We start from the raw sequence: 21775 nt of genomic DNA, 5'->3' as shown, positions 1-21775 counted from the left end.
GAAGTCACACATTTAACTGACTGAGCCACTCAGGTGCCCAGTCCCCTTTGGGGTCTTTAATTCTCAGACTTATCCACTCTGAGCCTCCAGCAATTTGTCAATTATAGTTCAGGTTTTCCTACTCTGACACTGGTTACTGTAGAAGTTTCTGTTTGTGCATTTCTTTTCCAGTAAGTTATAATTCTCTGGGTTTACCTGTCTTTCCAATTTTAGAGACAGCAGTTTGCCCTGTGACCTTACTTCCTTGATGGATCTAGAAGAGCTGTTCACTTTTCAGTTTGTTCAGTTTTTTACTTGTTAGAACCAGACCAGAAACTGGAAGTCCTACCTCCAGTTTTTATTTACTAGCATCATTAATTCTCCAATTTGGAAGAGATTTGAGATACCATCTAGTGCATTCCTATAGGGAATTTTCAAGGACCACCTCCCGTTCCCATCCCACCCCCACCCCCAACACCACTTTCTTCTCCATGGACAGATGATTGCCAGTGATTGTCCTGAACACTTCCTATAAGGAGAGTGTGTTAAATTGCTCTGGTGGCTTGAAAACTCTTGTTACACCCTCTTTGGTCTTAGTTGTGTACTTGAATGATTGAAGGTATAAGGAGAGAAGGAAGAGGGAGACAGCCTGTAGGTTCCGCCCGAAGGGCCAGAGGCCACCCCAGTCCTGTCCTGTAGTCTTCCATAAGGTGGTGGGGGTGACCAGACTGCATTGGAAAGTCAGAGGCCAGCAGTGCATGTGGATATTGGGCTCATATTCCCATGCTAGTGACACCATGGGGTAAAGAAAAGTTGCTGGGGTGACAGTGATCCTGGGAGGGCGTCCTCTAAGAAGAGAGCTGATTGTGGGCCTTGAGGCTTCATGGGGACCTTTGACACACTGGTTAGGATTGGGAGCGGGGTTACAAGGAGAAATAAGTTAACCAGAAACTTGAGATTCAAGGAATGTAGAAGTGAAGCCAGTGGCATTCAGCACCTCAATACCAGGATTTAGGAATCATAGTTCTTACTGTGGAAAGTCTTTGGTTATGTCTCTTTCATCTGTCAAGAGTCTCCTCATCGACTCTCTATTTTAGTATCATGTATCAAGAAATGGAAGAATCCTTAAAGACCATCTAGTTCAAACTTTCCCTTTACATAGATGGAGAAGTTGAGGCCCAGAGGGTTAGTAGGGTGTTAACAAATAAGCAACAGGCCCAAAATGGAGTCACATGTGCTGAGCCCTCCATCAGCAAACGAAGGCAATACATAGTTGAAGTTTCAGCCTCTTCCAGGAGTGTGAGCCTTAACTTGTGAGGTAATCTGCCTGGTAGACCCCCACCTTCTCCCAAAGGAAGGTGATCTTGCCAGGAACAATCCAGTCTTTGCTGGAAATTTCCTTTTTCTTCCCCCTTCTGCCTATAAAAGCTTTCCTTTTTGTAGAGGTCCTTGGACCTCCTTTCTACAGGCGTAATTTAGAGATATGCAGGTTTGATTCCAGACCACTGCAATAAAGTGAATATCACAATAAAGCCAGTCAAATGGATTTGTTGGTTTCCCAGTGCATATAAAAGTTATGATTATACTATGTTGTAGTCTATTAACTGTGCAATAGCGTTATGTCTTTTTTAAAAAGTACAATAAATAAATAAATAGTACATATATAACCTTAATTTAAAAATACAGACACAGAGACATGAACAAATGCTGTTGGGATAAATGGTGACAATAGACATGCTTATATATACTTATATACTTATATAAGTATAAATATAAGTAAGTACATATATATTTTTTTGAAGTTTCCAGAACCTTGCCCAAAGCTGGCACACAGGAGGGGCCCACCAGATACTAAAAAAAGGAAAAGAAAAAAAAAAGAGAGAGAGAAAAGAAAGAAAAGACAAACTTGCCAAATCTGGCAGATATCAAAGCTATACTCTAAACCTGTTCAGAGCCTACAGATGGGATCCTGGGAAAAACTGGCAGAAGCTGCCTAAAAGTGAGAATTCTTAGCAGTCAGCTCCCTCCTATCTCTGGTAGAGAGACAAAAATAAAATTTCACATTGTCCCTTTCTAGATCAGGCCTTTGGTTTTTGATCTTTGGGAGTGGTTCTAGATCTTGTGAAGATAATGTCTTGTGTACCTTCTTTGTGTATATCTCTTGGGTCCCTGGACTTGTTTAATACTTCCAGCAATATTTACTGTTTATCTCAGTTGAAACCTAACAAGATATTTGAAATGATTTAATAATTCTATGATTAGAAATTCGGCCAAATTGGAAGCTAATATTCAGGGCTTGATAGGATTTTTTAAAGCCTTCTCTCCTAAGCTAAATGTACCCAGAGGGAAAGAAGAACATTCCAACAGAGGTGTATGGGTGTGTCAGTCTTTCCATACAATTCAGACAACAACCCAGTTATTTGAGGAATTAGAAGCAACTATACTTAACCTACAAATCTTTGCAAGACCAGAAGAGTAGCTCTAGAAACAATTCAAGGTCCACTTGTCCTTTTTGACAATTAACCTCACCTATTCATCTCCAAAGGCTTGTAGGTATTGTAAAATTCTGGCCTTCCAGAGCAAAAGTTCTTGGAGGAATTTGCATTCTTTAACCATCTTTGAGATGTAAAATTTCTACCTTGTCTTCTCCAGGAACTCTTATCTTGTTATCTGGGTCATCTTCTTGAAATGCAAATTTCAGGGAGATAATTCTTTTTTTTTAATTAAAAAAATTTTTTTTATTAACATATAATGTATTATTTGTTTCAGGGGTACAGGTCTGTGATTCATCAGTCTTACACAATTCACAGCACTCACCATAACACATACCCTCCCCAAAGTCCATCACCCAGCCACCCCATTCCTCCCACCGCCCTCCATCCATTCAGCAACCCTCAGTTTGTTTCCTGAGATTAAGGGTCTTTTAAGGTTTGTCTCCCTCTCTGGTTTCGTCTTGTTTCATTTTTCCCTCCCTTCCCCTATGATCCTGTCTTGTTTCTCAAATTCCTCATATCAGTGAGATCATATGATAATTGTCTTTCTCTGATTGATAGGGAGGTAATTCTTAACAGGAGAAAAAAACTTTAAAAGGGAAGAGGCTTTAAAAATACAAACTGCTACATAAGCTCCCTTGCCCAATACAGTCCACAGCTTCCTTGAGATCCCTTGTCAAGGACAAAGGCAAATCTTAAGTGTCTTCACAAATATCAACAGAAAGAGCTTTGACAGTCTGGGCAGGTAATTATTCCAACTCTTCTTTAAAAGTTAGTGAGTTTTGCATTATTATACCCATCTCATGGTTAAAAACATTTTTTTAAGTTTTTATTTTAATTCCAGTTAACATACAGTCATGGCTAAATTTTTTTAATGAACATTTTTAAGGCCTCTGTTTGTGTCTGTGTATATGTTTATGTAGATGTGTGGTATTTTCTACTTCTGGATGTCATTGCCACAATTAATTTGCAAAAAAGCTCTATTTAATCAGCTTGAAGAAAATCAAGCATTAATATGAAATAAGGATTTCTAAAACTCTTAGAAATATAAAAACTTAACCCAAATATTTTTCAAGTTCTGTGATCTAGGATTAATCTTTAGTAAATAAAAGGAAGTTTAAGGTTGTTGGTTTAATTAAAACAGGCATGTCTCAGACGCCTGGGTGGCTCAGTGGGTCAAGCCATCTGCCTTCGCCTCAGGTCATGATCCCAGGGTCCTAGGATGAGTCCCCCATCGGGCTCAGCGCATTCCTTGCTCAGCGGGGAGCCTGCTTCTCCCTCTCCCTCTGCTGCTCCCCCTGCTTGTGTGCGCAGGTGTGCTCTCTCTCTCTCTCTGTGTCAAATAAATAAATAAAATCTTTAAAATAAATAATAATAATAGTAATAGAAACAACTCTGTGAGGCAACCGGATGGTATGGAGTCTTGGGAGGCCGGCAGTGAAAGAACTCACCCAAGGCAGAACAAAGGAGATAGAAGTTTATTGAATACACCACAGGGAAGCAGTGGGCAGGACAGCAAAGAAGAGGCTGACTGCCTGGGGGCAGTGCTGAGGGCTGTAGGTAAGGAGGAAGGTGAGGAGGTATGGGAAGGTATGGAATTTTCCCCTTTTTTGGTACCTGTGTCCAAGTGTAAATAGCCCATTGGTAAACTAGGGCTAGTGGATATTTTGAGGTGAGTCGCCTAATGGGTCTGTTTGCATTCAGCCGGGGGGTTCGGGGTCGCTGTGGGCCCTTCTACCTGACTCAGGTTTCCAGTGCTCAAGCCCGCTGCCTAGGAGCAGCCTGTATGATCTCTGCATGCAAGGAAAGTAGGATGTATGTTTTTGCTAAGAGAAATTATGAGGAATGGAAAGTAATTTTTGTCAAGGGAAAAGAAAATAATATTGTCTTTATACTTAAGCTTTTTTTTTTTTTTTTTCCAGAATGGGAAAGAGAAAAAACACAAGACAAAATATGAAAAGGAAAAAAAAAAAAAGAGTAAAAAGGTGATAGAAGGCTTGTGGAAAAGGAATCTTGGAAAATAATTTCACGTGTGGTCAAACTGGCTAAGATTGGAATGGATCTAATTAAATTGTTAAAATGAATTTTAACATCAAAAGTATACTGGTATAAAACTAGAATTTATTTCATCTGTTTTAAAAGGACAAAGTTTTCTTATACTCTTGGTCTGCTCTTTAAGAGATTATAAAAGTTTTTTTAACCTTTTAAGTAATCTTCCTAGAAAACAAAGATTTTTGTCTTGTCAATATAATTTCTTGTGTTTCATATCAGATCTTTGATTACTTAAGAAAATTGAGTCTTCTCCATTAAAAGAGCTAAGGGTTTTTGTTTGTTTTACAATTATTTAACTTTCTGTATTTGCTGGTGAAGTTTCAAATTATCACTAAGATTAAATAGATAACCAAATATTCTTTTATCCTGAACTATGATCCTATTTGACTGTTTGTAAAACCTTTTGATATTTTTGACAAACTTCACAAAAATCAAATGCTAAATGAAGTCTTTTTTAACCTCAAGCTTACTGTGGGGTATTTCAGAGGGTCCCTGGAACATCTTTAAAGATTTGTTCTTGGGGTCCCTGGCTGGCTCAGTTAGTGGAGTGTGTGGCTCTTGATCTCAGGGTCATGAGTTCAAGCCCCTCATTGGTGAGAAAGAAAGAAGGAAGGAAGGAAGGGAGGGAGGGAGGGAGGAAGGAAGGAAAGAAGGAAAAGTTCTGTTCTCTCTACTTATAAAAAGGGAATTGTTAAACCAATTAAGCTTATTTGATGTTAATTTACAGGGGAAGCATTGTCAAATAAGAAGTGATATACTAAACCCTTTTAATGTTTTATTTGTATAGTTACCTATAAGTGTTCCAGAAACTGTGAAATTCCTGGAAATCTGATATGTCCTGGTATAATGTTATCAGTCATAATTTCAGTTACTATCTTAAAATGTTGTGTAAAGAAATAACCAAATTTCCTTGTTGATCCATTATAATGAGCTTTCAACCGATCTTTAACTGTGGGCATTGTAAGTCCTCATCATTTACAGACAGTTGTCGTTTCACTCAGATGCTTTTGCCAAAGTGTTTCTGCAAAAGTGCTTCATCTTAGGGCACCTGGGTGGCTCAGTTGGTTAAGCGTTGACTCTTGACTTTGGCTCAGGTCATGAACTCAGGGTCACTGAGTGTGAGGCCTACTTAAGATTCTCTTTCTCCCTCTGCCTCTCGCCCTCCCGCACCTCTCCTGTGCAGCACATGCTCTCCCTCTCTCTTAAAAAAAAAAAAAAAAAGTGCTTTATCTTCAAGGCGATTCAGGGAAAGGACTTTGAAAAGTACAGGTTTCTGATAACTTTAAGATCATAAAACAGAACTGGGTAAGGATTTCCAGAACTAATGGAAAAACTAGATTCAAGCAAAACAGTACTAATTACATGGGTCTGAATGAATGTAGGAGGATGATTATAATTTTTTATGACTTTTGTTTGAAACATTGCTGGTTCCTTAATTAAATTTTGTTTTTCCAGATTTAAGGAAACCTTTTCTCTTAAGCTATCTAAGACTTACCTGGTAAAGAACACCTTTGTAAACAAAGATGAAACATTTACTTTTTCTTCTTGATCCTGATCCCTCCAGAATTCAGAGACTTTTGAGTATTCTTTACATGGCAATATAATTATTTATTTGCATAAGTTCAATAAGAATCTGGTCTCCTTGTAACAGGACATAATTTGAAACATTGGCTATATTACCAATGTTATATTACCTATATTACTGGAATGTCCTATGTATAGACTCGATAGGACCAGACAGCTTTAAGGGAGTAAAGTTGACTTTATGAGGCCAATGAAGCCCCTTGGAAAAATCAGCCTGATACTCTGCTTACAGGGTTGCTGGCAGTCTTACCAGGTGAGTAAGGAAGGTTATCTCCTGACAGCCCCAGGAATCTCAAAATACTTTGGGGACCTTGAGAAAGGAGGAATTCACCCAAACCATAGGTATTGCAGGTAAAAATCTAATGATGAGCCCTTGGCTTGGCTTTCTGGCCTCAGAAGCTTTGAAGAGTTCACTATGAGATTCCTTATGAAAAGTTGAAGCAAAGCAGTCTCTAAAAGGAGCTTATATGCTCAATCGTTATTCTTACTGCACTTATAGGAAGAATCAGGCTGAGTTTAATGAATATTAATTTTACTGTGATTATCTTTCGTAAAAAAAAAAAAATGGAGGTAATTGTCAATAGAAAAGTTACATATGTACCATATGGATGTTAGATTCTAGCCCTGTTAATTGTCTTTGAGGGATTGTTATACACCTGTGAACTAATCTAGATTCTGAATTCTAGTTTCCTCAAGTATCTGGCTACAACTCTCCAAACTAACATTTCCAATTTTCTCCCACCCTTCTGATTTGGAGTCACTAAGAACAAAGTCTGTCCTTTAACCTCCTTGGAAGGGACTATACAAGTCCTCCTCACTACCCAGATGGCAGCCAAATTTCAGGGACTTGAACTTCAGGGTCCACATCTCCCAATTAAAAAAGGCTCTTTCAGAGTCCAGGAACTGGAATATCAGTTCCAGCTGCAGTGCTCAAAATCAAACTGATGAGGAAGAGAATGTAGACTGCTTCCACCCAAGACACTGGATCAACACTTATTAACACGTTTAATTAAACGTGAAACACTTTCTTCTCTTCTTTCCTTTCCTTTACTCTGTATTGGCCGGGAAGAGAACACCATCATCTGTATCTCCTAGGCCATTGCAAAGGGGGGTAACCCTGCAGACTGCTGGATTTGTCATCAAAAGCTCTGACCTGTCCATGATGTTAGAAGGAGTGCTACCTTAGCAGGAGTGGTTTGTGCCCCGACAGGACTAATCTTTGTCTGGGGTGGTTATCATCCTCCTTGGGGCTATGGATGCCCAGATAGCTGGCAGATAGCTGGGCAGTGCCCCTAGCTGTTCATGAACAGACACCTCACTGGTTGACACCCCTGAATTTACATTGTCAAGTTAGAAAGGACCTACTTGGAGGCTTTCATCATTCAGGATTTGCTTCCTTTGGAGGTCCCTGTTTCCCCCAGTTAGGAGCGAACATGAGTGAGGCTATGATCAGGAAACTGTCCTTAACTCTGGAAAGTATTGCAGAATCTGTGCCATAGCAATAGCTGCCAACAAAGATCCTTAGACTCGCTGGCCAAAGTTGTTCTTGCTAATAGGATAGCCTTTAATTATCTTTTAGCTGAGCAGTGAGGTATCTGTGCTGTGGTCAACACCACAGGCTGTACCCAGATTAGCGCTTCTGGGGAAGTTGAAACTCAGCTAAGTAAGATCACTGAGCAAACCACTTGGCTTAAAAAGGTGGCTCCTTCTATGGGATCTTTTTTTGACTTATTTGATTTTGATTGGTTTGTGTTTTGGGGACCATGGCTCTGAAGTGCACTCCAGACATTGGGAATTACCCTGCTTACAAGAATCATAGTAGTCTCCTTGGCATGCTGTATTCTCTCCAAAGCTTTAAATGCATGTTTGCAGCCACTGACCACCAAGCAAATGATCTCCCTAAGACTGGACTGTCAAAGAAGGACCAAAGAGAATGACCAACTGAAAAACTGTGAACCTGAAGTCATGATCTGTGAACACCAGAGAGACTCAGCAAAAAACATCATGAACTGTGACTGTCACAAAGAAGATAAGTTAAAGCTGTGAGAACTTCAGCACGGTAGCTGAGAGTGGCACAATGCCTTATATTTTGATCCCATCTGTTAGTTAAGCTTAGAGTCTGATCAAAAGGAGAAATTGTGAAAAAAGACATAATAGACTCAAAATAGAGTCACTTGTGCTAAGCCCCATGTCAGCAAACCAAGATTTAACACCTGACCTCATTGCAATTTCAGTCTCTCCCAGGAATGTGACTTTTAACCGAGTCAATCTGGAATTACCTGGTCAGCACTAGTGAGGTAAATCTACTTGATAGACCCCCAATCTTCCCCCAAAGGAAGGTGGCTTTGCCGGAAACATTCACTCTTTGCAGGAAATTTTCTTTTTTTCTGCCCTTTTGTGCCTATGAAAGTCTTCTGTTTTGTACAGCTCCTTGGAGCTCCTTTCTGCTTGCTAGATGGGATGCTGCCCAATTCATGAATCATGGAGTAAAGCCAATTAGATCTTTCAATCTACTCAGATGAATTTTGTTTTTTTAACAAGAGACAGACTCAGAATCATAGTGAATCAGTAGCAGTGCCCAAGTTTCCTGCCTCCTAGCTCCAGCTCCCTTGGCTACTTGAAGCCAAAGAAGCAAAAATCCTCTCCCTGACTGGAGTAGGAAGATGATGCAGGCTGAGGACAGGCTCCTCCATCTCAGTTCTCTGCCATCGGGGGAGCACCCTATTGGGCAGTGGCAACTGACAGCATCTGTTTTCTTGGTAATTCAGTTGAGGTCATGCTGAGAAAAGCACATGCAAGAAAGCTAGGTAAGGAAGAAAAGATAGAGCTGGGGACAGTGGTGAGACTGGTGGAGAATTCGGGATGGGGCAGAGAGGGAGGTACTCTCCTTACGTAGGGTCATGGGCCCTTGCCTCTGCCCTGCCTTGACCTGCTATGCATGCTGGCTGACTAATAAAAGCCAGCAGCTGAGCTGGCCAGGGGACCAGATACAGGCATGCTGTGTCCAGAACTGCCCCTACAGGCTTGCTTCCTTGCATTCCTTTCACCTATGCTCCTCAGTCTCTCTTAAAATGGTTCAGAATTCAAACATGAGAAGGCTTCCCATGTATACACAGGCAAATATGTGAATGTGTGTGTGCACATGTGCATGCTTGCACATACAGGTGTATTTTTCCCTAATGCCATCTTCAGTCCTATCATTCCCCACCTCCCATGACTGAACTAGATGCTTTCCAAGTCCTGGGTCTACCTCCAGTAGACCTCTTCCAGGGTAAAAAGGATGGGGGCTTTTTAATCTTTGGGAGATTCCTCCTCTCGGAGGTCCTGTTATTCTCCAGTCCTGTAAGAATCCTGACCTACCAGCCACCATGTGCCCCATCCCAACCTTGACTCCAGCAGAGACTTCCACAGCTGAGGTTATGATCGAGGGAGACTTTGTCCTGTGTTCCCCTGTTATCACTGAGATTACCTATTATAAATGAAGTTCCCTGCAGCAGCTTGCTTGTGCCTTCTCTTGGTCATGTGTTAATGGTTTCTTCCTCAATTAGAGTAGAGCTCAAAAGGCACTCTTGGCTCTTCTGTAATTGCTGTGTGCTCTTGGATTGTCTTCGGTACTGAGGAGGAAAGGCATTTATGCCCTTGGTGGGTCTTTTGGCCTTCTTGCTACCCTACCACGTGCCAGAGACCCCTAGGAGAAAGATTAGATCAGTAGCATCAAGAGGCCAGATTGGGCTGCTGACTGAGTTAGTATGCAAGCTGGGTCCTTGCTACTCTCCTGACTTACCCCATTGTCTGTTGTGGGCTGGTCCCTAGAAAGGAATTCTGTATCCCTCTGAGTGTTGGAACTACTCTCAGAATTTGGGGTCTGTCGTAATGGGAGGGGTTGGAGCTGGGGGTGACTTGTTTAGGATGTTGCAGTTGGAGGGTGCTGCTTGTGCACTAACATCTGGCTAAAGCTCATTCCTGTGCTGGGCCTGAGAAGGTCCTCTTGTGAGGCTTGTGTCCATCGCACTGTCAATAAGGCATCCTGGGATTCTGCAAGCCAGTGTGGACTAGTTTTTCATCATATTCTGTCCTTCCCAGGCTACAGTCAGGGAGTTGAAGTGTGACAGGTCAGGCCAGGCAAGGCTGGATTAAATATTAACACAGCTGTCATTGCTGCTCAGAGGAGCCAGTGCCCCCAAGCCAAGCTGCAGAGCTGTTTGGTGGCCCCAGGCTGACCGGTAGACATGGCTCAGTTTGCCCAGGTTCTGGCTGAAATAGGTGACTTTGGACGCTTCCAGGTACAACTGCTGATACTGCTGAGTATCCCCAACTTCCTGTGTGCTTACTACATGTTTGCCCAGGTCTTCATGATCCAGGATGAGGCCCACCACTGCTCAGTGGCCTGGGTCAAGAACCACACTTTGAACCTGAGTGCTGCCGAGCAGCTGACACTGAGCGTGCCTCTGGATGCTGCAGGCAAGCCTGAGTCCTGCCTCATGTTCCGGCCGCCCCCGGACGGTGCCAGCCTGGAGGACATCCTCAGCCACCGCTTCAATGGGACGCAGCCTTGCGAGGCAGGCTGGGAGTATCCTGAGGACAGGCCCCTGTCCCTAAAGAACGAGGTAGGACTGCCCTTCTGCCTGTCTGCCTCTTTGGGGTTGGTCAGCAACTCTGTCTGGTCTTCTGCCCTCAGCGACTGGTCTTGCCGCTTCTGCCCTTAAGCACCCATGCCCAAATGATGGACCATTGGGGTGACTTTTTTTTTTTCCTTTTTGCCACTCATCCTGCTTTTCTCTTTGTCCTCCAACTATTGGCCCCTCTCCCTCTCTCTCCATTTTCTCTGTCTGGTTTGTCTGCCCATCTGTCCATGCATCTTTCCCTATCATTTTGTTTGTCCCTCTGCCTGTCTGCCCAGTTGTCTGCCTTTCTGTCTGTCCCCTCCTGCTTTCCTGTCTTTGTATCTTTCTCTCCCTGCAGCATTCCCATCTATCGGTCCCTTGGCCTTTGTCGTTCCATCAGCCCCTGCGCTCTGCCTGCTTACCTGGCTTCTGGTATCCCTGTCCACTTGCCTGCCCTCCTGCTTACCTGCCTGCCGTGGGCCTCCTGCCTTCTAGCTGCTCTCTCTGGAGCTATGCCCACCCGCCCTCTGGGGCACCGGAGGGCGCAGATGACAGTACCTGCTCTGCTAAACTCGTTTTCTTGGGAAGGATCCAGGCAGATAAACAGATTCCCATTCCAGCCACCTGAGCAAGAACGGCTCCCTGGAAGCATCCGTGCCCACTCTGCTGCTTCCCAGAAGCTGGGACTGAGGCGCAGAGGAGAGAGATGATTTGGTCAGGCCAACCCAATGAGCTGATCATGGAGGTGGGGCTCCCACTCAGCTCCCTGCAGGAGCAGGAAAGAGCACAGATGGTCCAGAATCCTGAGGCATGGGCATCCTTGGGGCGGGGGGGGGGGGGCGGGGTCTGGACAACTCACCTTGATGGGGGCGAATACTGAGCCTTTGTGGAGAGGGGAATCAGAGTCCAGAGGTTAAACATTCATTTTTTCCCCCCATGAGTAAAAAAGTATTTACTTTTTAGAAGCTTTCAGAGGATGATGCTTTAACCAAAGGCATTCACATTTTTTTAAAGATTTTTTTTTATTTTTAAGTTATCTCTGCACCCATTTTGGGCCTCAAATTCACAACCCTGGGATCAAGAGTTGCGTGCTCTACCAACTGAGCCAGACAGGTGCCCCAGTCATTCACTTTTTTAAATGTGACCAGGAACTTGCCCCCAGAACCCTTGCAGCCTGAGAATATGTCCTGCTCGTCTTCTTCCTGACCCTCCACCTCATTCTGCCCCACAGGGGTGTAGGCAGCCTAGGAGCTCTCCCAGCAGAGCCCAGGCCAGTCCTCACTGGCCTCTCCATGTCCCCGGCATCACCCTCATGGTAGGGCCAGCCTCCACTGGTCCTCAGATGCTATGGGTGCCTACCTCCACACATGCTCAAACTCTGCCACCTGGCCAAAAACCATCCTTAAAGCCAGGCAAACAACCAGACTGCTCGGAGCCAACTCTAGTCCTGTTCATACCCTGTGCCAGACTGTTTGTGTACTTTTATTCAGCCAGAGCTCCCTGAGTGTTTACTGTACAGGGAACAGCCCGAGGAGGGAGGTACCTTATTCTCCTTAACTGAGGGTTTGGGATTCCCCTCTGTCTTTAATCATCAACCTGGCTAGCACTGGGGTTGGGCCTTGGACCTCTTGTCCTTCCCTATCATGTTTCTCCTGCTCCAACCCTCCTGAGGACTTTGATTCTCAAGAGAATGTACATCTTTGGTACTTTGTGCCCTGCACCAAATGATAACTCCAACTTTGCTTCAAGAGCTACATTGGTGTGAGATCTTCTACCTCTGTTTCCCATCTACGAGGAGGGGCTCTGCCACACCAACTCAGGGGACTCTCTCTGAGCTGACATCCCAACTTCCCTTATTATAACCAGCAGCTTCACAATCAAATTGAAATTCAAACAGGCCTAATTTGAGAAGACAAGAGCATGCTGCCTTATAGGCTATGTGTTCTTAAAGAAGAGAGTATGTTTCTCCTTCTCAGTCTACCTCCCAACATTTCCTGGGGGTCCATCCATGGTAAAAGAAAATATGACTCCCAGCCTTGTCCACATGAACTTCTGAATAGGGAGGAAAATAGACTTGGAGTGAATAACAACAGTATGATCCATTCTGGGACCAGAGAAGGGGCAGGAATGGGACGGAAGGGGTGTCAGAGAGAATAGCCATTTCTAGGACTGGAGGCATGAAAATGCTTGGCAAGTGTGAGGAATGCTGACATACAAAGAGGTTGGGAAATGGGCAAGAGCCGACTCTTAAACCATCTTAGACACAGAGCTGAGGAATTTGGGCCCTCTCCCAGAGGCCAAGGGGAACCACCAAAGCTTTTGGAACAGGGGAGGGAGATGTGACAGGTGTGTACCAAGAATGGGGGAGGGTGTCTGTGTGCCTCTGTGGCAGGCCCCAGACAGAACCATCCACTGTGGGTGTTAGGGCTGGGGAGGTTCATGGCTGGCGTTCCAAGGGGGAGCCCTCTTGTCTCCATTCCCTCTGCAACATGATTCACCACTTCTTGGCACCTCTCCAAGCCTTGGTCTCTGTGGCTGCACAGTGCGAATGATAAGCCTTTATGTGGTTAAAATGAGGATTTAATGAAATAAGGGGTATATAAACTATAAGGAGGTGGTGCATGGTCACCACTGCATAGGGGCACCAGCCTTGGATTGGCACCCATGCCTTCAGTCTGAGATGTCTGTCACCAGCTGTGACTTTCATGAGCATGGTGGCCAATGCACCCTCTGCTGAGCTAACATTTACTGAGGGCTTCCTGGGTGACAGCCACTGTGCTGATAAGCATGTTACACGTGTCAATGCCTTTATTCCTATTGGGGGACACTACATAGTATATTTTATCCCCATTTTGCACATGGGAAACCAAGGCACCAACAGATGGCCTAACAGCCTCAAAGTCACACAAAGTTGCTCAGTTCAGACTCCAGAGGCTGACAGCAGCAGGCCTTTATTTATTATTTATTTTAAAGAGTGTCTAACTACAAAGGCAATCTGTGGTTGCTAAATAAAACCAAACAAACGAGAACTAGGTGGAACAAGTTCAAATCCCCTGTCCTGCCTCACTTCATTCCCAGGGGCAAGCAGTTAATCATTTGACATAATATTGAAAATTAACAGTTGTTGAGAACAGAAGTATGAGCACAATGGTATCTCCTGATTAATTTCTTGCTAAAAGTTATTTTGACTGATGATGATTGGCTAGTTGTCTAGCTGTAGGTATTAGTTCATTTATTGATTCATTCAGTAAAAATTCTCTTCGCTTTCACTCCGTTTCAGTCCTTGTCTGGGGCAAAAGGGGATGTCTGAACTCCATTGCCATCCAGCAGTGGGACCTAGGATAATGTGTGTAACCCCTCCTCGCCCAGGGGAGTGTACTAGTAAATCAAGGATTGTTGTCAGAATTAGATAACACATGTGAAGCATTTAGCAGACTACCCAACATAGAGTGAGCCCTCCAAAGGCATTAGTCATTGTGAAGCTATCTCCATGAGCTGCGGAGGAGAGCTCATGAGTCTGTTCCCCCTGCAAACATTCACGAATGGAGCTGAGCTGTGAGCAGGGGCACAGAAGTCCCTGAGGGTCCCACAGACCAGTGGGGGTGGGGGCCAGTCACACAGGCTTCCTGTATGCACACCTGCAGTAGACGTGTGCGGAGTTATCCGGACATGCATATTTTCTCCACTCAGTTTCTCAGTCCATCTATTAGGTTCTCCCTGTGAGTCTCCAGGTGGGTTGCCCCATCTCCGTGTGTGCACGCGAGTGAATGCCTACACACACGTGCATGTTCCTCCATCCTAATCTTCTGCAAGTGGCGTGTGAGGGCTCCTTGGGATTCTCACCACCTGTGAATGATTAGAGTTTCAGAGAGATTTTGCAGCCAGATGAGAAAATTTGAAGAGGCCCAAGTAGGTCACAGGGGTGCTCTGGCTGTGGGGAAGAGGCCCCATTTGTCAGGAAGCAGCAATGAGTCCCGTGTCAGAGGTTCCAAACTTTGGATTCTTAATGTGTCAGTAATTCTCTATAGCATCTCCAGGCCAAAAGAAAAACCTAACAGTTTTATGTATTAACTAATTAGGTCCAAACAATTTAATAAGTAATTATGTTCCAACAACTTAGTAGCTGTTTAAAGAAATAATATGCACGCAGGGCGCCCGAGTGGCTCAGTCAGTTAAGCGTCTGACTTCGGCTCAGGTCATGATCTCAGGGTCCTGGGATCGAGCCCCGTGTCCTCAGGCTCCTCGCTAGGCAGGGAGTCTGCTTGTCCCTCTCCCTCTGCCCCTCCTCCCTGCTTGTGCTCTCTTGCTCTCACAAATAAATAAAATCTTAAAAAAAAAAAAATAACACATGTAAACTGAGAGAAAATATTTTTTTCATTTTTAAATAAATACAATCAACTACTCATGGGATGTATGTACCTATTGAGAGCCGCACGACGTCTCCATCCTTGAACATTTTCCGCTCCACATGGTGCTTGCTTTTTTCAAAACAACTGCCAGAAATACAGCTTCACATAGATATGATGTCACTGAAAGGAATGTGGCATGATCTCATGTTGAAACAGAACTGTCCTTACTTGGCAGTTCTTGTAATATCAGACGGATGTTAAGTATTGATTGCTATATTTCCCTTTAAAATGTCAGATATTGTTCATTGACACACACAGACTGGTGTCCTGGGGTGCCTTTGCGCACAGTTTGGGAACCATGGGCGTCTGTCCCAAGAGTTTTGTAAGTGGGTGGGCTAGATGACAAAGGACTTGCTGTCAGCTGCCCCAAGTTCACATCTGCCTGTGTCTGCCTCAGTTCAACCTAGTGTGTGATCAGAGGCACCTGAAGGAGACCTCACAGTCGGTGTACATGGCCGGGCTCCTCGCTGGGTCTCTCATCTTTGGGCCTCTCTGTGACTGGTAAGAACCTTGACCAGCTCACCCCTGCCCTAGCACGCTCCTGTGCTCCTGGCACGGTTTCCCTCCATGCCCTTCACTGGTGCCCAGGATAGGGCAATGCGTCCTCTGTCAGCTAGAGCACCCAGGGCAGGCCTGGGTCTCCCTGCCTTCCTTCCCCTCAGAGACGGGCCCTCACGGCCCTGCCCCTTTGTTACCCCAGGATCGGCCGCAAGGCCACTATCCTGGTGCAGCTACTCCTCCTCGCCCTCATCGGCCTGGCCACGGCCTTTGTGCCCAGCTTCGCGTTCTACATGGTCCTGCGTTTTGCCGTGGCTACTGCTGTCGCTGGGTATGCCTTCAGTAATGTGACCCTGCGTGAGTATCTGGGTCCTGAAGCCTTGAGCCATGACGTGAGGCCTTGGGGTCTGAGCGGGCCACGCGCCCAGACTGCCTGTGGGAGCCTTGTCAGGCACCCATACCACAAGTGGTCACACACAAGGGGGACTGAGGCCCACGTGGACAGAGGGGCATCCAGGGAGTGCCAGGGAGGGAGAGGGCAGGGGCTGGCCCGCTCTCAACCTCTCTGCACAGTTACAGAGTGGGTGGGGCCCTCGAGGCGGACTCAGGCCGTGGTCCTGGCCCAGTGCGCCTTCTCCACGGGGCAAATGGCGCTAGCAGGACTCGCCTATGGCATCCGGAACTGGAGGCTTTTCCAAATAGCTGGCACGGCACCGGTCTTGCTGCTCTTCTTCTACTTCTGGTGAGGAGGTACTTCCCAGGAGCAAGCCACCCCCAGGCTAGTTGTGCGAGGTGTGGTTGGAGCGTAATACTCAAACTCACCTCACAGGACACTCCAAAGTGCAAGGGGTGTGGGGTTCCGTATGCACTGGAGCCCTTGGGGGAGCGGGGGGCTCCGCGGTCACAGCCATTCTGGACTTGCAGGGCTCTGCCAGAGTCAGCTCGGTGGCTTCTGACCCGGGGGAGGGTAGAGGAGGCTAAACAAGTGATCCAGAAGGCAGCCTCGGTCAACAAGGGGAGAGTCTCCCCGGAGCTCCTGAGCCAGGTACTTCTTACAGGCTGAGCTCAGCCCTGACCCTGCCCCTGGCCTGCACAGGCCTTTCTGCCTGGCCCCTCACTGTGCATCTCCCTACCAGCTCGTCCCAGAGAAGACAGGCCCCTCAGGGAATGCCCTGGATCTGTTCAGGCACCCCCAGCTCCAGAAGATGACCCTGATCCTCTTCTGTGTCTGGTGAGTACACCAGGGCCCAGGCCAATCCCCCCCACGAACCCCCCCACCCCCCCACAGGCTCACGCCCAAGGCCCTGAGGCAGCTGGGGGATGGTGACTGACTGTCTGTCAGGGATGGCTGTGTGGCATTACTGGTTTCTCCTTGGCTGTGCTCCTGTCTCCTGCCGGGACTCCCTCTCCGGCAGGCTCCCCCTGAGAGTGATGGTTTCTCATCACCCAGCAGTCACAGGGATTCCTGGACATTTTGTAGGTTTGTGGACAGCCTGGGCTACTTTGGCCTGAGCCTCCAAGTCGGTGACTTTGGCCTGGACATCTACCTGACACAGCTAGTCTTCGGAGCAGTTGAGGTGCCTGCCCGCTACTCCAGCATCTTCATGATGCAGTGGTTGGGCCGCAAGTGGAGCCAGATGTTGACTCTGGTTCTGGGTGGCCTCATGTGTATTGCCATCATCTTTGTCCCAGCAGGTACCAGGGCTGGCTCTCCCACACCCGTGTCTCCCCCCTATCCCAGCTACCAGAAGCCCATCGCCTCCCTTCCAGGAGCGAGGGCTCCCCTGGGGTCCAGGTGCAGATGGGCGTCTGGGAGGGCAGGGCAGGGGGAGGGCCCAGGGTGTGGGGCTGTCTCCCGGCACAGCTGGGAGTGGCTGACCAGCATCCTCCACTAGATCTGCCAGTGGTGGTCACTGTGCTGGCTGTGGTGGGCAAGTTTGCCACGGCCGCCAGCTTCACCATCTCGTACGTGTACACTGCCGAGCTCTTCCCCACCGTCATCCGGTAAGGGCTGCTCCTCTGCCCCGACACCCTGACCTTGGCCATGCCTCTCTGCCCTCACCACTGTTCCACAGACCGCTTATGAGGCTGGCTCGGGCAGCAGTGCTGGGGCCGCTACAGTCTAGTCCCCATGTTATCCTAGGCAGTGGAGGGCAGATACAGAAGTAGGCCATGCCCTGGCCTTGTCAAGACCGGGATGGAGGAAGTCTAAGAATGAATGGCTGAGAAGGAGGACTCACCGTGGCGGTTGGGGGGTTAGGCAGGAGGTATAGTCTTTGATCTGAGATTTGGTGGGTGAGCAGGAGGGCAGCAAATAGTCAGGCCTAGAGGTGGGAGAAGCATGGCACCCGGCTGGACAACAAGCAGTTAGTGCGGGGAAGCGGAGAAAAAAGGCTGGCAGGGCCGGGCGAGCCGAGGGAGCTGGTGGGGCCATAATGAGGGCCTGGGCTCGCCCAAGGTAGAGCTGGGGTGGAGCTGTGGCCTGGAGTTGAGGCTGGGTCCGCTCAGCTTGTACTGGCCTTCCCCCAGGCAGACGGGCATGGGGCTGATGGGCATCTTCTCAAGGACTGGGGGTATCCTCACCCCTCTTGTGATCCTACTGGGCGAGTACCAGGCGGCCCTCCCCATGATCGTCTATGGCAGCCTCCCCATTGGGGCAGGCTTACTCTGTGCCCTGCTGCCGGAGACGCGTGGCCAGCCCCTGAAGGACACCATCAAGGACCTGGAGCAGGGGCTCCACCCTCGGTGAGCTGCTTGCTTTCTCTGAAGCCCAGACCGCTACCTCACCATGTGTGCACTGTTGCGTAGAGCCCAGAGGGGGCCCTCAGGAGCCACAGACATCTGACTGACTTTGGGCCAGGGGAGGGGTGGTGAGGGACTTGGTGGTGGGACTAATTCTTGGCCAGTCAGTGATGGCTTCCTGTTCCCTCCAGGCCTCCAGAGTCAGCACCTTCAGGAAAGGAGACAGAAGCCTCAGGAAGAACTTCCAGCCCAGGGGTGACTTTTGTGAGCAGTACGTACCTCTGATTGTGTCTCTGGAGCCCGAGCGGCAGCAGGGAGCTGCCTGAACACCCCCTGGAAAAGGCTGGGCCAGCCCGCGAGCCCCGCCTTGCAGATGGGGGCAGCACACCCTGGCCTGGCCCCCATGCCGGCCGCTGGCTGCCTCGTCCTGAAGCACCCGGGTGGGCCTCCCTCTTCTCGTTGCTTCTCATCAGCTTTCTGACCCCAGCGCCCTCCCAGACCCCGAGCTGGGGTAGGTTCTTAGGTGTATCTTGGGCTTCACTTGTTCTCTGTCAGTCTTGTGGGAGTATGGCTCCTCTGGTCCCCTCAATCTGGGATCCCCCAGCCCTCGAAACAGTTAAGCTCAGAACAGAGCAGATGCTTATGGCCTTTCCAAGGATGTGGCAGTAGGAGGAGAGAAAGTTTGAAGCTGTGACCTCTCTCCAGGCCAGTGGGAGAAAAGGCTGTGGATGAGGAGAAGGTTGTATTTCCTTCTAGTGGCTGAGCCAGGCCCCGCTAGCTCAGGTGGGGCTGATAAGAAAATAAAAGGCAAGCGGAGGGCAAAAACCAAACTGACACTCTTACATCTCCCCTCCCCCCAAGATGTGAGGGGGATACATGTGACATTTCTCAGGCACTCCTGACTGCCCAAGAACGAAGGAAGGAAAAAGCAAATGGTCACCTGATAAAGATCACAGTTTTTACAAGAAAAGCACAATCTTGAGAGTAGTCAGACCTCCGGAAACCTATAGACTCAATTTCCTGGAGCCCTAACATCACCTCCCACCTCCATAGGAGAAAAAAAACCCTATATAATCAGTCACTCCTCACACATAGAATGCATCCTTTTCTGCCCAAGGGGTCCTGTCACGGTGCTTTAATAAAATCACCTTTTTTTTTTTTTTTTTTTGCACTGAAAAAGTCTCAAGAATTCTTTCTTGACCATTCAGTCTCAGACCCAAACTCCAAATGATATCATGTTGGTGCCCAATGTGGGGCTTGAGCCTTCTCATCTGGACTTCGAGCCTTGGTGCAAACTTGGTGAATACTTCCTCTTCCGGAACTCCCTTTCATCTCAGGGGCTTTTCAAGGAGTATGGTCTTATTGGAACACTTTCATGTCCATTGCCTAGGCTGCAATCCTCTAGTCCGTGGCTACTCAATGGGGTGGAGAAAGATTGCCTTTTGGCTGGAAGTTTGCACCCTGGCTGGGATGGTAATAAGACCCAGAAACTTGATGCCTTCTCTTCGTTTCTGTCCTTATACAAAGTTGTCTTTCTTGGGCAGGGGACAGCCACCTCAGTCACTAGGACGGCTGACAATCCTAAGACTCCTGTGTGAGGTTTCCTCCTCATTGGTCTAATGTGATCCCCTTCATGTCTCTGGTCTAGCTTCTTTTGGTCGTGAGACATTTGTGCAGAGCCAGCTGAAACCAGTACCCAATTGGATTAAAACTCAGCTGGGGACCATTTCCTAGGGAAGCCGGCTGTAAGGACCACACCTATTGGAATGGCGCTTAGATCATGGTGGATTTCTGTCTTTATTGTTTCCTGCCAGTGTTCCCTACTAACTACTTAAATTACAAAATTGGGTAATTTCCTCCTTATAAAACTTTTTTTAGTGTTTTCCATGGGTTAAAAATGGTAGGTTCTTCATGGCATGGCACTTCAGTTCCATTCACCAGCACCCATTTGTAGTGTAGGATGCAATGGGGAAGCCGGCATCCCTCCTACAAGGCAAGGTGTTGTTCGTAGTGACTTCTTAGAGGGACGCCTCTGGTCACTTTGACATCAGGAACCTCTGACATTTCCTGTGTGGGATGCCACCTGGGAGATAGGGAGGAATTTTTGATAGTGGACCTTCTCTACTTTTCTAGGAACATGGGATCTTCTTCTTTAGTCCCCAAGGATTCTCCTTTGGGATGCCTTTTAATCCACTGGAATCAATTTGGATTACAAGATTTAAGAAAGAGAAAACTGATCTTCTATAACATCAAGTGACTTCAGTACTCTCTAGGAGATGAGGGAAAATGGCCTTTTAATGGGACATTAAGCTTCAATACTATCTCTCAGTTAGATCTCTTCTGCAGAAAACAGGAAAAATGGACTGAGGTACCCTATGCCCAGGCCTTCATGGTCCTGCATCAGGATCTGGACCTAAGGGCCTCTTACAGAATGTGTCTAACCACCAATCACTTTCATAACCCCCCTCGGGACATACTGGATGATGATTGTCTAAGTAGGCCCATTCCTCCTAATAAACCTGGGCTACTGGAGGAATCAACTGACCAATCCAAACAAAGAGGATACCGGCTTTGTTACTATCCTTCCTCCTTATAAACCTCAAGACCCCTCTGCTCCCAGCCCAGCTGGACTTGCCAGGAGCAGAACTCCCTATCTTCCAGGACTGGATTGCATCCTTTTAGGGAGGTTGCTAATGGAGAAACAGGCACCATTAGAGTCCATGTCCCATTCTCAATGGCAGACTTGACTCAGATAAAACAACCATTAGGACGATATTCTGAAAACCCTTCTCAATGTATTGGGGGCTTCCAACAATTATCTATTATGTTTGATTTGACCTGGCAGGATATAGCCATCATATTAACTCACTGTTGCACCCCTGAGGAAAAGAACCATTATCTGGGCAGGGGCTCAAGAATTTGCCGATGAACTAGCAGCCAGAGATAGAGATCGTTATCCAGTAGGAGGCACTGCTGTTCCCAATCCTGAACCTCACTGGAATTACCAAGAAGATAGGGAAGGGAAGGACAAGACCATACAATCACCTGTTTAATGAAAAAGGATTCTCTAAACCAGTAAACTTTGATAAAATTTGGGAAGTTACTCACGGAGCGATGAAAATCCAGCTCTGTTTCAGGGTCATTTGATGGAAGCCATCCATAAATGTACAAATCTGGACCCAATCTCACCCGAGGGAACAACTACCCTAACCCTAACCTTAACCCTAACCCTAACCATTTTATAAGTCAGTCAGCACCTGACATCAGCCAAAAAGTGACCAAAATGGCTTTAGGTCCTTAAGCCCCCACCTGGCGAGTATTAGAGGTAACTACTAGAGTCTTTAATAACAGAGATATGGCTTTACAGCAGGAAAAGAACCGGAGAGCTAAATTGCAGGGTAAAATACAGCCTCAA

General features: G+C 46.9%; 1 protein-coding gene across 1 annotated transcript; it reads left to right on the top strand.

Annotated features, from left to right (window-relative positions):
* Positions 1–9637: 9637 nt before the first annotated feature.
* Positions 9638–18645, top strand: SLC22A13 (solute carrier family 22 member 13). The gene is made up of 10 exons (XM_032409181.1): positions 9638–10714; positions 15518–15621; positions 15821–15975; positions 16192–16360; positions 16543–16663; positions 16755–16849; positions 17099–17313; positions 17514–17622; positions 18148–18363; positions 18552–18645. The coding sequence occupies exons 1-10, from the start codon at positions 10337–10339 to the stop codon at positions 18643–18645; spliced, it is 1656 nt and encodes a 551-aa protein (XP_032265072.1). The 5' UTR covers positions 9638–10336.
* The last annotated feature ends 3130 nt before the right edge of the window (positions 18646–21775 follow it).

The sequence above is a fragment of the Phoca vitulina genome, unplaced genomic scaffold (assembly GCF_004348235.1).
Source record: "Phoca vitulina isolate PV1807 unplaced genomic scaffold, GSC_HSeal_1.0 scaffold10, whole genome shotgun sequence".
NCBI classification, from domain to species: domain Eukaryota; kingdom Metazoa; phylum Chordata; class Mammalia; order Carnivora; family Phocidae; genus Phoca; species Phoca vitulina.
This window is presented reverse-complemented; position numbering and strand designations above follow the sequence as displayed.

What these genes read in the sequence shown, in the direction of transcription:
- SLC22A13 (XM_032409181.1), top strand. Translation starts at nt 10,337, where the DNA reads ATGGCTCAGTTTGCCCAGGTTCTGGCTGAAATAGGTGACTTTGGACGC. An exon ending in TTTGGGCCTCTCTGTGACTG is followed by an intron (nt 15,622 to 15,820) that starts GTAAGAACCTTG and finishes TTGTTACCCCAG; the next exon opens with GATCGGCCGCAAGGCCACTA. An exon ending in CTTCAGTAATGTGACCCTGC is followed by an intron (nt 15,976 to 16,191) that starts GTGAGTATCTGG and finishes CTCTCTGCACAG; the next exon opens with TTACAGAGTGGGTGGGGCCC.